Here is a 17,315-nt window from a genome sequence, read left to right as displayed (position 1 = left end):
AGGTTGAGAAACACTGCTCTAGGCCCTTGCATATAGAAAGCTAGCAAGTCAATGAAGGCTTTTGTTCCCTGACATGTTGGAAAGGCAGTGGAAAAGGGTCTAAGGAAAGCCATAACCAGCTCTCTTAATAAATTACTGTGGCTTGATCTTTTATATCTGTAAATTGCATGTAAGGACTGTATTTCTTTTAAGGAGCTGTTTGAGATAGTAAATAACTTAGTGATGTGAAAAACCCTTTGTAAATAATAATGTATATTTTGAAGTATTGTTTTGAGTGACTTGCAGTAGAAAAGAGGAATAGAGTCGTTTTACCCGGTTTGATAAATCTCACGTTGCAGAAATAGATGCTCTGAATATATTTTTTTTCAGATTGTGACTGCTGTGCCTCAGCGGTTTAGAGTAGAAATTCTCCCAGTGGATGATGGAACTCCAAGAATTGTCACTAACTTGGGTCTTCAGTGGTTGGAATATATGAATGGCAAGGTGAGCTTTTATGTCTGTTTCAAATTAGACAACTGTCGTTTTTTAACTTGCACAAAAAATAGGAAGATGCAGAACCAGAAATAAATACCTTGTTTGATTCTAAGATAGAAAGATGCAACTATGGATATTTCAGGCAGACTTTACACATCTTTCTAAAGCATGAGTTGTTTCAATTATGGTTTCTTAATTAAGCCACAATGGTGAGATTTACACAACACATTCCACCATAAGCCACGATTTACACATGAGTTGAATCACTTTCAACTCCATCCTTGTATGAAATGAATGGAAAAAAATGGCCCACATTTTTGGTTTCAGCCACTCTGGGGGATGTTCTGGGAGCCATAAATGGAATAAATAAGCAAATGGAATAAATTTCATTTATTATAGTGTTTATATATTTCCCTGTTCCCCATGACTCTAGATGGTATACAAATGATGTAATACTGTAAATCACTCTCTGACTTACAGCTTAGCATGATGTGTGAATTCAGCCCCACTTTTACATGGATTTGTCTAGTTACAATTCCATTCATGGCACATCTGGAATTAGCAAAAAATGCCCATCAGGCTGGACAGAAAGAAGAAAGAGATAATTTCATTTTTATCCCCTGTGACGCTGTCTTAGTCCTTTTGCCCAATCTCCCATCTGCTTATCCCTCTTACTGTAAGGAGGCTCCATGCCTTACCTAGAAATGGGACACAGCCATTTGCTAAGGTGGGGTAAAGTCAAGGATTAACCTTGGGAAATTTGCTGGTGAAGGATTGCTCAGCTTCTGGTTTCACCTTACTGACTTTCTCAGGCTCATGGATGCAGATGTGTGCTGATCTTTCTTACAGCTGTGTCTCATTGTCGATTTCCTCTGGGACAACAGTATTGTTAAATATTGCTGGCTAAAATTGACTGAAAAATGGTTGAGTGAGGTAGTCCAAGCAAAAGACTGAATGGTGTATGTTTGTATGTGTGTGTGTGCATGTGAGTGTGTCTCCTCTTACTGCTGCCAGCCACTGTGATGAATGGAATAGACCTTGGCTGCTTGTTACATCAGCAGTTGTGGCTAAACTAAGCCATCCATCTTAAGCTATAAGGCTAAAGTTCCTGATAACACTGTTCCTCCCCACCCGATGCTCTTGTTCAGTAGACTGCAGGCTGTGATGTCTTATTCCGTCGCTAATGGCATTTGCATTCCTAAAGTGGGAAGCTCTGATGGATTAATTGCTGTGATTAATCAAGTGATGCTTCCATCACCAATGAAGAGGCATAGAAATGGAAACAGATTTTAATTGCAAGCTGAGTAGGGTGCTCATACACACCGCACATATCAGTGGTGGGAAGAGTGACAAATGAACTAAGGATGCAGATGGCTTTAAAGACTTTTGCACAGATTGCTTTTAGAAGGTCTGAAGTCTGCCTTGGGACCTGCTCCTTCTATATCTATGTCACCCTCTGGGAAAGATGGGTGGCTAAATATATATTTATTGTGCTATTGCCTATTGTGCTATTCTGTGTGTGTGTGTGTGTGTGTGTGTGTATGCATGCACAATAGCACAGTAAGCTACTGTGCCTCTCTCTCTCTCTCTCTCTCTCTCTCTCTCTCTCTCTCTATATATATATATATATATATATAGGCAATAGCACAATAGTAAGTAGGTAGGTAGGTAGGTAGGTAGGTAGGTAGGTAGATAGATAGATAGATAGATAGATAGATAGATAGATAGATAGATAGATAGATAGATATTGCATTTCGGTCCCGGAATTAAGAAATAGGCAATAGCACAATGCCAGAAGACCTGAAAAGGCTGATGAAGGCCAAGGTGGCTCAGTGATGAAGGCGTTGTTGTAGAACTAGGGAGACTGAGGTTCAAATCCACCCTAAGCCATGGAAGCTCATGGGTGCCTTTGAGACAGTGATCTTCTCTTGCCCAACCTACCTTACCAGATTATTGGAAGGATGCAATGAAAGATGATCCCCATGTAAGCTGCCTTGAGCTCTTGAAGAAAAGGCAGAATCTAAATCTAACAAATAATAAACAAACAAGAATAGCAAATGCCCAAAAGGTAAGGCAGAAAGATTTGATTAAATAGTCATTGGTGATATATGATTCAAGGGTCAGATGGACCAAAAAGACTGATGTTGAAGTCTTCATCACAAGGCTCACTGGATGGCTTTGGAACAATCACAAGGGGAAAAAAAGAATACAAAGGAAACTGTATGTGAGTTGTATGTGAGTTTCCAGAATTTATATGGGTTAGGGATTAGGGTACTTGTAATCCAAAACATCTATAGGGTACCAGATTAGGAAAGAGTGTGCTAGTTGGCCTTCATTTTTAAAGCTCAGTGTTTATAGACTCTACTTCACTGGTCTCTGGTCTTCCATCCAGCCAAAAAATCTCATCACTAAGAAGGAGCTGTTGACTATGGACCCTGATACAGAAGACAACCACCTGATCTATGAAATAACAACAGGGCCAAAACATGGTTATGTGGAGAAGAAATCACAGCCAGGAAGGATGGTGACTACTTTTACACAAGGTATAAATCAGCTTCGCATTTGCTTTTTAGTGTCATGCCTCTTTACTGAGTGTAGTCCTTTTCTCTTGAAGGAATGGAAGGACATGCTGGATGAATCTGGGTAATACAGAGCTGACCAAACATGACCCACCTACTTTGTTGGCAACAAAGCCACCTAAGAGTGAAAATAGCAAAGCAGAACTCTGAATTTAACAGTCAGGGAGGATATCTGGGGAGCCATCTTTGTGTTTTCTTACAAAGTTTGTAGAAGAATAAATATAACAACATAAGGAGGACTGTGCTGGATCAGGTTAAAAATGTACCCGTTCCAAAATCCTGTTTCCAGAGTGGCTATAGATTGAAGTCAGAAGGGGAGATGAATCACCATGTTCAGTTGTTCCCTAACAAGTTGTCATTGATAGCCTCAGGGCACTTCCACATGGCCATCAGTTTCACTTTCAGAAATATTTTTGAGGCACCCCAAAAGTGATCTCACTCCTGCCTTCTTAGCAACGCTGCGCACCAGTCTGTCTTTGGTGGCTGGGAAGGGGTGCAAAAACTGGGAACCAACTAGCATCCCCTCTTGTCATCATCCTTACTTTGTTTTGTTTGTTTTTGTAGCAAATAAAAAGTCAGTCACTACTAAGCCACATTTCTACTAATTTTAAGACATCCAATATGAACATAACATGGTGCTATTGCAAAATCCCATACCTAGGAAATTTCCTTCACCCACCTAATTTTTTCTGGTTAAATGATATAGCCCAAGTTGGTTCTGACAAGCAGGGCCTCCAGTTCTGTGGTTGCCCCCCAAGCTGATTGCAAACCTACTCCTGGGGTTTCTGAGAGTAGGGAGAGCCAAGGACTTGGAAGACCTTCTGCCATTAGATAAACACTCCACCCTCAACTCCAGAGCTCTAGCACTGCAGTCTGGAAACTAAAATTCTTGCAATTTGTCCTGAAACAGAAGTAAATTAGTTCAGTGGGCCAACAGGAATTTTGGTAATGGAAAATAAAGGCAAGGTTCCAATCTGTGGATAGTATCAAAGTCCCATGTACAAATGCCCTTAGCTCCATAAATTTGTCTATTCCTTTAAAACCATTCAAGTTAGTTGCTATCACTATGATTGGATTCCCACCTCTCAGTGAGCCATGGTTTATTTAACCATAATTGTTGGACCAAGCCACCATTGAGGGGGTCATGCACCATGCTAAGCTATAACCATGGCTTATAAACTATGATTTCTGGATTGATCTAGCATCCAGAGATAGAACCTAAGCTCATTATGATAGGGTTATCTGTACATCACATGAGGACATTGCTAGGGTTAACTTTTGTCTTCTACTTCCTCTGAAACTCCCAACTCTTCATCCTGATGGAAAGCCTCTAAAGTTGTCAGATTCAGAAAAAAGGAGAAACATTTCCCATCCATATCAAGCTTCAGTTTATACAGTTCTTCTGTAATCCCAGTACTTGCCTTTATGATGTTATGGTTCCAGTCTGGTGCTTTCTTTCTGGTTTTTTTTTTTCCCCCAGCTCCAAAGTATCCTTTTGAAACCCAGTGAACAGATTCCTAGCGTGGCCAGATAGAATCTTAGGAAAGAATTAAAATATGGGCAGTTTGATTTTCATGTTCTTTCCTAATGATGCACAAAATAAAGTTTGCTTTTATTGGTTGCTCACTTGAGTCAGCAATTTAATCAGAGACTGCAGCCCCAAGAACCTTGTTTCTTCAGTCATCCTCAGTTGAGGCTCCAATAGCCTCTAGATGAAATGAATAGCTTTCCCAACATAGATCATTTTATAAAATTTTGCGTTTATAGGCTGAGATATAGTGAAATCATTTTTGAGCAAAAGGGGTTGTTCCATTTCCAAAAAACTAGGTCAGCATGGAGGCTATTCTTATGGTTTGTAAAAGATGCAAAAATGCTTTAATTCCTGGATTAATTTGCTGAACTCTTTTTCTAACAGAGGATGTGAATTTGGGATTGATTCAGTATGTGCTGCATGAGGAGAACATTCAAAAGATGGAAGATAGTTTTCAGTTTCTGGTGAAGGACAGCAAGCCCAGCATTGTCACTGACAATATCTTCCATATTCAGTGGTCTCTTATCAGCTTTCAACATATGAGGTACCCCAGCTTTTTCTTAATATGACATAGAAGTGTAACTATTCAGGTATCTGACTGAACTCTCACTGTTGCGATGCCAGAGCATGTTCATTGTCAGCAGCTGGCATGTTCCTTCTTTCTCACAGATTGTTGTTTTAACTGTACCTTGCTTCAGAAAAATTAATTGGGTAATATTTTAAATAAACACATATGAAAAATCACTTTGAATTGAAGTAAAAACTTCTGGAAGATCATGGGACACAATGAGTTGTATACTCTTGCTAGAAGGCAAAGATGCTAGAAAGACTCATGGCTCCAAAATCAAATGTCAGGAAGGTATGGAAGGAGCAAAGTTACAGGACAAGAAGTCTATATTCAGTGGGGAAAAAAATAGGAAATGAAATTGGAGCACTTGACCAACCTTAGCTGAGCTCAGAAGTTAAGCAAGATTAGACTTGGTTAGTGCTTGGATGGGAGACCAGGAGAGACTTCTAAGGACTGTCAACTGAAGAATGGAAAGTTAAAAAAATATCCCAGAACATGGCACTAACAAATTACTTCCTCATTGTTGTCAAAAAAAACCTCCATAGATTTGACCATGTAATCACCAGGAGTTGAAATTAACTCAAGCGAGTCTTACTTTGATTTGTTAGTATCTGAAACAGCGGAGAAGAGAAAGAAGACCAAAGAAAAGTGAGACAAGACAACGAGGGAAAAACCTCCTTAGCGTGTAGGGAGGAAAATAAATATGTACTGAAGATAAGAAGGGAAAAATGGGAGGCTGAGGAAGGTAGCTTTTGGAAGGATATGAAAATGGGGAAAATCATGTCGGTTAAAGGAAATAGGGCTATGGAAGAAGATTTCTAAAAGAAGAGATCTAAAGGAGCAATATATGGAGGGAGAAGACCATGGGGCAAGAAGTTGGAAAAAGGAGGAACCAAGGAGAAAGAGGAAAGTGAGAAGGAAATCACAAACATCTCATACAGGACAAGAGAGATACAAGTGGACCATAGATGGGGAAGTGGAGTAAAGGTTCATATGTTGAACAAATCATTTCCCATAGGTGTTTACTTCAACTGGCATATTTATTTGTGATTTGTTGGTAACATACCAGATACTTCAAGAGGCATTATTGAATCCGTTGGGTGTAACTGGGGTTTTACCAAGTTGAATTCTGTGTCTTTTTCCTGGAGTTGAATTAAATGAATTTGATTAGATTGAATTGCCCCTAATGAAGGCAGATTTCACATTTTCAGTAAAACAAGAGGAAAGCAAACACATTTAAGTTAATTAAACTGATATAAATTGCAATTTAACTTCTTAATTTGCTACTGGGACCAATAGACTAAAAGACACATATAAGCCTCCTAAAGTAAGTGTAACATAAATACCGAATTGAGGAGGACTCATTCCAATGGATTCCTTTGTGCTTCACAAACTCTGAGTTGTACCTACTCTGTAATCTGAAAGATACCATTTCTGCCCCTCTTTCGTTCCAGCTACAACATCAGTGAAAAGGCTGGTTCCATCAGTGTTGCTGTGAAGAGAATAGGAAACCTGAAACAATACGCTATTGTCCTGTGCCGTACAGAACAGGGAACGGCCACCTCTGGTTCAGGTTCTCAGCCAGGGGAACAGGATTACCTTGAATATGCTGGCCAGGTGGGTTCATTCATTACATCATCCAGTAGAAGCTCTGGAACCAAAAGTCTGAAACTGTCTTAGTTCAAGGAAGAATGAGCCGGACCACTTCCTAACATGCACAGGAAGTGATGTTGGAGCAAGAATCATTGGTGAAGATCATTACTGAAGCTTCTGGCTGTTTTGATGGCTCAAAGCTCATGTCAGAGTAGCCCAGCTCTACTGAAATCCAGACCTGTAAAGAGGAATTTCTTACCCTGGGGTTCAGTTCCTGGGGTTCAGGAATGGAGGACTTGAATTGGAAGCTGAGACATTCTCTGGATGAGTGGCCTTCAAAACTCCCAGCAATGGCCATTGTGGCTGACGGATTCTGGGAATTGAAGTCCACATGTTTGGAGTGTGCTCAGACTGGGGAACAGCTGCTATACACAGTCTCAGGAAGTTTGGGAAATTTAAATTTTACTCTCAGCCCATGAGATCCAAGCCCCAGTGTCTCAATGGTAAGGAGAACTGTATGATGGGATATGATTAATGAAGCATGAACAGTGAGTGCATAAGATTGGCTTATGGAGCAGTTAGGGCTTGCTTGTCCCATACAGTATTGGAGCCATGATTACCAGTCCTAAATAATGTTTCACTATCCTGAAGCTCATAATGAATAATGCTGAGTCCAAATCAAACCTGGCAGCCCTTGTTAAGACTAAGAACTCACTGGCTGTAGAAGATCTGTTTCCACCTCTGTGTGAAGTCCATGCCCAGCCCTGCTGTTGCTTTTCATCCCATGCAGGTGCAATTTGATGAATGGGAGGACATCAAAACCTGCACCATTGTTATCAATGATGATGATATCTTTGAGGGTGTAGAGAGCTTCACTGTCGAGCTGAACATGCCAGCATATGCCTTGTTGGGGAACATCACTGAAACCAAAGTCTTCATCAGCGATGTAGAAGATGAGCCCACCCTGCAGTTTGACAAGAAAGTCTATCACATCAGTGAGAGTGCCGGCATCCTCTCCATCCCCATTGAAAGGAAAGGTTCGTTGACATGGAGCACAGAGGAACATGTTAGCTCTTAACTCTGCCCATAGAATGCAATTGTGTTTAGTTCAGGCTATCCAATTTTCACTGTGGCCTTTTTCTCAGGATTGGGGACTTTCAACTGTTGCCTTCAACTTGATGCACAAATGGGTTGGGTCTTTATCAAAAGTAGTTCATAGACATTCCTTAACCACCAAACGGAAAGAAGACTTAGACCTGATTGGATACAAAGGAGATCAAATGTCTTCATTTTTAACAGCTTGAATAGAAGGTTATTTTTTGGGGTAGGAGCAGTTTTTCTCCTCCTTGCTTGGGAAGCTGGACCTCCAACAGAGGTGTGAGAGCAGCTACACTTTTTTGAAATATCGCGCCCCCCCCGCTTTTTTTTTTGCATCGGATGCTCCCTTTAAAGAGGGAAAGGGTCTTCAGTGCTCAGAGGGCTTCACCACCCTTGCATAAATTCCCAGGCTGTATTCTCACCTTCTCCGGTGAAAAGGATCCAATAGTAGGTGATAGGAAATTACTTTTGGGTGCCTGTTTGTAGGAAGAAAGAAAAATTGCTGTGCCCTGTAAAAAATAAGGAAGAAATTGGGTTGAAGGTTGTGTTGAAGAATGAAGGTAGGACTTGGATAAATATGAAAAGGTTGACAACTATTGCTTGAGTCCAAATTATTGCTCTTTGGTTCATTGCTTTTCAAACAGTGCCCTTCGGTTTTCTTAAGAGCTTATTGGAGCTTATCTTGGTGAAAAGACAATATTTCTTAAAAGATTGAGTGTCCTCAGAGTTCTGGGTGTGTTCATGCAAGGTGACTCAAAGGCACGATAGGGCTTGCCCAGCATGTAATGAGAGTGTATCAAGAACATATTGCAGAACTTTTCTAGCATCCCAAGACAATTCATTAGTAATTCAGTATAGAACATTGGAACAAAATACAAACAAACGTAAAATTAGAATTTAAGTAGGCTGTCAAACTTCTCAGCAGGATGTTCAGGATTGTATCATGGTTGTGATACCAGGGAATAAATTCCATTAAAATTAGCGGAGCTTCTAAATAGATACTGATGTATGGCATTGAAAGGATGAACAATTTAAGAAAGGCTAACAATAAAAACGCTAGCTGTTCCCAACATGGTGTCCTCAGCTGTGTTGAGATTATAGCTCCCAGAATCCCTCAGCAGTGTGGCCAATGGCCATACAGGCTAGGAAATGTAGCCCTAATCACATAAGTGGTGCTAAACTGGAAAGACTAATCCAGATTAGTAAAAAAGTGTTTTATCAAACCAAGCTAGATAACAATACACATATAAAAAGTATGAAAAAAATTAATTAACTCATTTCAGGCCAAATTATTGGCTTCCAGTCAACATACCCATGATCAGGATAAAATAATTATCACTATTAAGTAAGATAAAACATTACATTTTAGCAAAGGAAGCTTGTGGGAAGTGTGTTTGTTGATAAGTGTCATTCTTATTCTAGAAAGTAATTGGTACTTTTCTTCCCTGTATTATATTGTAGGAGACTCTAGAAGAATTGTCTCTGCCATATGCTACACTGTCTCCCAAAGTGCCAAAGGCAGCAGTGTGTATGCCCTGGAGTCTGGCTCAGACTTTAAGTCCAGGGGAATGTCCAATGACAACCGGGTTGTGTTGGGGCCTGGTGTCACAACGACAACTTGCGATGTGAAGCTGGTCGATGACAGCGAGTATGAAGAGGAGGAAGAATTTGAAATTGCTCTCACTGATGCATCGGAGAATGCACGCATTGGAAGCATAGCTTCAGCTAAAGTTATGATCAGTGGTCCCAACGATGCTTCTACTGTGTCGCTCGGAAGTGCAGCTTTTAGCGTTAGCGAGGATGCAGGTATAATTTGGGAATTATTTCACTCTTACAGTATGTTGTAGTGTCCAGTTGATACTTAATGCACAAAATAGGCATACAGTATGTGGAGTCAGGCTTAATAAAAGAAGGGACCAGTGTCCCACTAACAAACATCTGGCTGGTTTCTGTGATGCCCATTTAATGGGAGAACACTTGCATTTAAGGTTCACCCAACTCATCTCTTTGAACCTGTGGCTGGTTGAGGTTGCGGGGGAACTGTTATCCCTTGGGTGGTCCAGCTGGCAACAACTACATCCGCAGCAAATTCTGTGCACAGAAACATGAGTCCTCATTCCTATATTTGCAGCTCAACCAAGGGGCATCTATCCAGTTTGGTTCCCTTCCATAAGGACATTGACTTCATGATAGTTTTCCTTAATGCACATAGAAGTAAGGACTATGGTGTCCTTTGAAATGTTTTTAAGGGGTGCAAGCAGCAGTAATCTTTTATTTGAAATGTATTGCTTTGAAATCCTCCTTCCAGGGATTATCGAAATCCCAGTTACCAGGCATGGGTCTGATCTCTCCATTCCTACCTCTGTCTGGTGTGCCACTCGGACATCAGATCCACCATCTGCTACTCCAGGATTTGATTATATTCCCAGCTCCAAGAAGGTTGAATTTCGTTCAGGAAGAACGGAGGAGGTACGGCTACTTTTCTCATTTAAGTGGAGGGATTCAGCATCATAGTATATCATAGAAAAATGGGAAGGTGCCTTTCTCCAGAATGGTCTGGTCTTGGAAATTTTGCACATCGTAGAACACCTGACAAGAACCCGAACAAATATAGGGGTGTCAAATGAATGTAGTCCTCTGGTTGGTTGGTTGGTTGGTTTGTTAGACATCTTGAAATGTGTTTTGATATACAGTACATCAATACAATTCCAAATTATTCTGATAAGCCTTATTTGAGAAAGGAAATGGTAACCATCAGCCAATAGCTGTTGGGAGATATCCAGGACAATGACAATGAAACGTACCTGTCCCACCCCCCAATTAACTCATCTTGAGACCTGTCAGCTCAAGCATTATTCCTGTTATGTAATCCAGAATTAAAATGCTAAGGGCCAAGTATAATACCAAACAACAGTCACCCTCTGGGGGAGGTGGGCAGCATAAAAATTTAATAATCAATAAATTAAAACATTAGGAAATGCCTGCAAATAGATGTTGCAATCCAGCTAATGGTTTTGGTGTTCCTTCTGCATCTGAGGAAAGCAGGTATTATAAATGAAAGCTGACACTGTTTATAAATCTAAGACATTCTAAAAATGTTTTCTCTTTTTTTCTCTCCCTCTCTCTTCCTCACTGTCTCTCGCATATGTTTACACAGAGTGAGTAGGCTTTTTATATGTAGGGTCATAATAGTCGGCAGCACCTAGGTGGCCTTGGAGGACCTCAACATTTAAGCAGGGTTAGACCTGGTTAGTATTCAGATGGGAGACCAGCCACAAATCCAGGGGCTATAGGCTTGGTTGAAAGCATAATGGTTGCAAAGGAAACAATGTGAATATATCCATAAAGGCACTAGGGGTTGAACCCGACTGGAGATCATGTTATGGAGACCCAGTTTGGTGTAGTGGTAAGGTGGTGGACTGAAAACTGGGACACCAGGAGTTCTAGTCCTCCCTTAGGCATGGAAGCTGGGTAGATGACTCTCTCTTAGCCCAACCCACCTCAGAGGGCTGTTGTTTTGGGGAAATAGAGGAGGAAGCATTACGTACGCCATCTTGAGTTGTATAAAACAAAGCGGGATATAAATCTAATAAATAAATATTGTATATGTTTACAGAATAGGCTGTTGTATTTCTTTTATCCCCATTAGTATTGTACCTTGACTATTCTGGATGATGCACAGGCCCCAGTGATTGAAGGAGTAGAGACCTTTGTGGTCTATCTGAGTTCACCCCAAGGAGCAGAGCTGGCCAAACCTTTCCAGGCGGTGGTGGCCATTAATGACACCTTCCAGGATGGTAAGTAGATCCCAAACTAATGACAGTGGAAACACTCAGACACACAAGTTACCTGGTTCAGCAAGGCTGCTTTTATGCTTAAATTGAGGAGTTGATTTAGATTCAGGAGTTAGGTAAGACTGAATGGCACCATATGGATTCTGAAGATGGCATGATCTGACCGGGTCTGAAATCACAGTTTACCCTCTAACCATGGGCAAAGTTGGTGTTATAGAATAACCCCAAGCCAGGTACTCTCTGTGACTGCAACTCCTTCTGGAAGGAACCATGCATTTCTAGGACTGCTGTTAGTCTGTGATTCTAGGAGAATGTAGCTTAATCATCCTTGAGGGATCCTTCTCTGCAACATCATAGACTTTCTTAATGTAGACTTCTGTGCATTTGCCAAAGCAGATTCAGAATTACAGAAGTCAAAGCATTTCAGCACATGTGCACTGGACTCTAAATTGTCTCGCACTGGGAATTACGGAGTTCCGCCGTTGCTGCTTACTCTGTACTTTTTGTTCAAGCAGCCTGAAAAAAGGTGATTCTAGCAATTCTAGTGCTCTCTTCTTTTATACATGAATGCTTGTCATAGAAATTCCCAATTTTGGCCTGACTTCCACCTAGTGCACATAATTCTGCACCAGTCCTTTCCTATTGCATTTATTTTCTTTTTTATTGCTTTTTGTATTTTGCTGAAAGTTTATTTTTAATAAACCCAAGCAATATCCAGCACATGTTCCAGCTTAACTTTCCCCAGCCTGAAGCCCTTCAGATGTTGGTCTTCACCTCCCATAATGATACTTGAAATCTAGTGTTTCTAGAGGGCACTGAGTCAAGGAAGGCAGCTTTGCCTTATTTCATGTTCATAAAAGTTATGTTGCAGTTGTTGTTTTCCTCCTCCTCCTCCTCCTCCTCCTCCTCCTCCTCCTCCTCCTCCTCCTCCTCCTCCTCTGCTTCTTCTTCCACTCTTTTTGCAGTACCAAACATGAAGTTCAGTAAAGATGTGTACTCTGTGAAAGAGAAGGACCGGATCCTGCATGTTCCTGTTATCCGTACTGGAGACTTAAGCTATGAATCTTCAGTCAGATGCCATACACAGAGTCAGACAGCAAGAGTCATGGAGGACTTTGAGGAAAGGAGAAACACTGAGGAATCACGGGTCACATTTTTGAAAGGGGAGAAGGTGAGTGAATATAGCTGGCAGAGAACTGATGACATAACATAGCGGAGAGAGAGTCATCAACTTACAGCCTTTGGCCCACTTTCAAAACCCACTGCAATCTGTCAGGTCAGACTTGTGGCAAGGAAAACTTGTGTTTTTTTCTGGGTGAAGAAACAGACAAAATGGAAAGACTCTGCCAGCATGTGGGCCATGACACAGTTGTCCTGAAGAAACTAGATCCTCAACCAAAAAGCATTTTACTGTCTTGGTCCAAGACAGGTGGGCTGGGGGCTGAGGGCACAATGGATGAGGCTGTGAGAGAAGATAAGCAGGGCTGTGTCATGTACATTGGCAGAGCTGGGGGTGATTTCCCTTGGCTTTGAGGGGAGACATTTGGAAGATTTCTTTGCATGTCTATCCTGTGCAGTATGTTTTAGGGCTTACGGTATATGTTTCCTACGTCAAAATGAAAGGAACACCTGCTGCAGATTTTGATCATTGTATCACTGAACTTTGGCCTAGCCCAAGAAGAAATGGGTTAGTTTGATCTAGGTTAAATAATGCTGCTTCTTTGCTTTTCTGTTTAAGACCTCCTTAGAAATTGCTTCAGTCTAATCTCTAACTCTTATTCTCCTCCTAAAATGGTAGTTCCTTGACACCCATGTTTTGTTGGTTTGCTGTTTGTGAGTTAATTTCCTTCAGGAGCTCAGCGTAAATGTACGCTGCCCTCCTTCCTCCTAGTTTTCCCACCACAACTATTCTGTGGGGTAGGTTGGGCTGCAAGTGACTGAATAAAAGTCATAGTGAGGAAACTGGGTCTCCCTGCTCCAGTTCATCACCTTCCCATTACCGTTCCATCATGGGCTTGTGATCATTCAGCAGCAGAATAACATAATTTAATGCAGTTAAAGCAGGGCCTCAATGAGCACTAAGCTCAGGCATGATTAATCTGCTCTCCTCTTTCAATTACAGTTGAATGGCTAAATTAAAGGCAAAGCTACAGAGACTGTACTTCTGCTGCGGAGATATTTAATATCTAATTAAAAGAGGTGATTTTTTTTTAGTTTTGGCAAAGTTGCTCCTTTCTGGTGCTGCCAGCATCCAGACGTACATCTGATTGGGACCTAAGAGAAGGCTTTTTCATGCTCACATCTAGGTTCTGGAATTCCCTGCCTAAAGGAAGCCATTTCTAGGCCTCTGGTAGCTTCTGCTGCTCTGAGAAGTCCATTGAATAGTTCTTTCTCATAGCCTTGGTTTGAAATAGTTTTTTTCCAGTGACCCCTGTCGTTTTATTTCTTAGCCATTACTACTGATTTGTCTTTTATTACTCTTAATGTGAGATGCCTTGAACACTGAATTGGATATAAGCCTTGCTTTATAGATTAATGAATTATGCAGGTTGCCTCCCAAGCCATAGCTTAGCTGGTGATATCTTTGACTTTAGGTAAAGAACTGCACTATCGTTATTAATGATGACTCTGCCTTTGAACCAGAGGAGAAATTCCAGATATATCTGAGTGAACCCCAAGGAAACCACTGGAGCGGGGCTACAGTTGGGAAAAGTAATAGGGCTACTGTAGTAATCTCCAACGATGAAGATGGTAAGAGGGGTGGGCTTGTATTCAAAGATGTATTCTTCTGAGTTTTAAATTGCTTGATTAGTTGGTTGTCTTCTACACATCCAGATCTGGAACTAATTTTAAAGCCTAACGCAATACCGGCTTTTAACTTGACGTTTATCTTTTAAAATTTCATCTCTTCTCATGATGCTGTGATTAGGGCCTTGTGTGTCCTGTTATGGATTTGCTGATTAGCAAGTGCCCAGAAGCAATTTTAGATTTGTTTCCTATCTCAAATTTCTTAGACTTTTGGCCAAAACTTCTTTCCCCACTGTAGACCTGCTTTTTGACTCAGGTCATCAGCTAGCAAAGTGTGGTCTTCAACACACCGGTTGAAGATTGGGAGTAACAAAGTATAACAAGAACCTTACTGGATCAAATTAAGGATGATTTGAATCTAGCATCCTGTTACAAGGCTGAGCTGTGCTTTTGTTGAAAAGCAGAAAGGCTCTCCTGGGCACATGGGGAATGCGTGTGCAGTACCCAACTGCAGCTCCTTAAAGCAGCTGTCTTCTCCCATAATTGCACAGTTGCCCTCCACAATACCAGTACAAGGTCCTAGGAAAAGATGTGTTTGGTTTCAGGAGGTGCAATCAGGTGCTACATGTGTGCCCTGAAGCACCTTTTTCCCTTTGAATCCCAAGCCCTACACCACCCTACTCTGTTTTAATAGTGTACAGGCAGATGAGTAGAAAAATACAGAAATGGTGTGCAACAGCCATTCTTGTTGGTTCCTTAACAGTAACATGATGACTATATGATATAGGTAGTGACCTCAGCTTATGACCATTTGTTTAGTGACCGTTTGAAGTTACTACAACACCGAAAAAAGTTACAACCGGTCCTCGCACTTAGAACCATCACAGCATCCCCATGGTCACATGATCAAAATTTGGACGCTTGGCAACTGGCATATATTTATGAGAGTTGCAGCATCCCGGGGTCACATGATTGCCATTTGTGACCTTCCTAGCCAGCTTCCAAGAAGCAAAATCAATGGGGAACTGTGTGATTCACTTAACGACCACGTGATTTGCTTAAGGATCACATGATTCACTTAAGGACCACAATGATTCACTTAAGACCACTGTAAAAATGTTGTAAAATTGGGTGCAGTCATGTGATGCCTCACTTAATGACTGCACCGCTTAACAATGAATTTTCCAGTCTCTATTGTGGTTGTAAGTTGAGGACTACCTGTATCCTGTCCAGTCATGTCCCATATCTGTTGATGCCTTATCCTTTGTCTGATTGCCTTTTGAAATCAGTACAGCCAGACATCACATCATCTTATGGAATCAAATTCCATAACTGAATGGATTGTTGTTATGTTACATGAGGAACAACCTTTTTTCACCTATCCTGAATCTTTGTCATTCAGCGCAATTGCTCAGCTCACTTTCTCCATGCCTGTATTAGTCTCTGTCATGTCCACGCTTAACTGTTTATTTCTGAAACATCTCCAGTGGTCTTGGGCCTTGAGCCACTTTGAGTCCAAAAAAAAAAAAAATCAGGATCAGTCAATAAACTTGTCTTTACTTGGCAGAGTCAGTTAAATTTTAGTACAGTCTTTAAATATTTCTGCTGAAGCAAGTACTCTCAAACGTTTAGGCTACTGCTTTGTTTCCCAGCATTAATAATTGGCACTGAAAAAGAAATAACTCTGAGCTATTACAGACACCATCTTGTTGGGCTGCAAGCTAAGTTAAAATGTTCTTCATGTCTGAAAACTGACAAAGTTAGTGACACAGGGCTTTTTCTCCTGCTTGCTCCATAATTCCAGCTCCCACCATTGAGTTTGAAGAAGCTGCATACCAAGTCCGTGAACCTCCTGGACCAGAAGGCATTGGTTTCCTAAATGTCAAGGTGATCCGGACAGGAGATCAAAACAGGACCTCAAAAGTTCGCTGCAGCACCCGTGATGGTTCAGCTCAGTCTGGAATTGATTATTATCCAAAGAGTCGAGTCCTCAAGTTTAGCCCTGGTAAAAAAAAAAAGAAAGAAATGGATAGAATGAATTGGACCCTTCCTTGGGTTTATAATAATGGAGATCCTTTTCAGGCACAAAGAAGTTGGGTTCCTTTTTGTGTTTATCATGTGTGCCCTCTGGTGGATCTGTAGAGATTAATATGCAGAAAGCAAGGTCTAAGTCAAGAAAGAGAAATAAAAATCAATATGCCCTTTAACCAAAGGCACAAAGATTTAGTTGAGTGCTTTGTACCAATGCATGAAGCTAATCCTTCTCCATGCCCATTAAGACCTTAGCAATCTTCCTGCCTCTAAATCTTCCCCATCTGCTTCCTTGGTCCAAATGTTGGCTTTCCAGTTCTTCCCTCAAATCCCTGCAGAACGCATTTGAGCAAGAACAGAAGTGAAGTGCAGTAAATTCCCATTCATTTCAATCAAAAAGTTAATAGGATGCTGACTTCTCTCTTCGTGAAATTAGTGGGACTTCACTAAGTCTTCACTGCAACTAGAACAAGCCCATCGTTCCTAGAGGACTCGGATGAGGACCCTAATAGCAAAATTCAAACTTCTCTTTCATGCCTGCCAATAACCTGAAATCACATTGCTTAATTTTGGTGAAAAAGAGCTGAGAAAAATAGGGGTATATATCAAAAAGTGTGTAAATCTTCCTTTAAGGCTCAACAGCCTCAACAGCTTCCCCACAACGAATCTCTGATCTTTAGAAAAAAAACAAAATCCTCTCCCAAAAGCTCAATTTCCCCCTGCCAGCCCTCCAGTAGCTTTTATACCCTCCTTGGATCACCCTTCCCAACTGGAAGTTGTGACTGCAACTGCTAGAGTGTCCAACTGTCTTCGTGCTAACTGGAAGTTGGAGTTCCAACCTATCTGGAAGCTACCAGATGGGAAAAGGTTCTCTGTGCTGTGTTTTCTCCTCATCTTTT

General features: G+C 41.1%; 1 protein-coding gene across 2 annotated transcripts in view; it reads left to right on the top strand.

Annotated features, from left to right (window-relative positions):
- FRAS1 (Fraser extracellular matrix complex subunit 1) overlaps positions 1 to 17,315 on the top strand; it is a 312,542-nt gene that overhangs the window by 261,346 nt on the left and 33,881 nt on the right. For both annotated transcript variants that reach the window (XM_088133146.1, XM_088133147.1), the window contains exons 50-60: positions 370 to 483; positions 2,867 to 3,017; positions 4,969 to 5,128; positions 6,607 to 6,769; positions 7,536 to 7,782; positions 9,305 to 9,649; positions 10,152 to 10,312; positions 11,493 to 11,640; positions 12,603 to 12,808; positions 14,232 to 14,388; positions 16,190 to 16,390. In XM_088133146.1, the coding sequence (XP_087989272.1) occupies positions 370 to 483; positions 2,867 to 3,017; positions 4,969 to 5,128; positions 6,607 to 6,769; positions 7,536 to 7,782; positions 9,305 to 9,649; positions 10,152 to 10,312; positions 11,493 to 11,640; positions 12,603 to 12,808; positions 14,232 to 14,388; positions 16,190 to 16,390 (2,053 nt within the window). The remainder of the gene's footprint in view (positions 1 to 369; positions 484 to 2,866; positions 3,018 to 4,968; positions 5,129 to 6,606; positions 6,770 to 7,535; positions 7,783 to 9,304; positions 9,650 to 10,151; positions 10,313 to 11,492; positions 11,641 to 12,602; positions 12,809 to 14,231; positions 14,389 to 16,189; positions 16,391 to 17,315) is intronic.

Source organism: Python bivittatus, unplaced genomic scaffold, assembly GCF_059951505.1.
Source record: "Python bivittatus isolate LINGU-HERP-01145 unplaced genomic scaffold, Pbiv_v1 ctg000070_np1212, whole genome shotgun sequence".
NCBI classification, from domain to species: domain Eukaryota; kingdom Metazoa; phylum Chordata; class Lepidosauria; order Squamata; family Pythonidae; genus Python; species Python bivittatus.
This window is presented reverse-complemented; position numbering and strand designations above follow the sequence as displayed.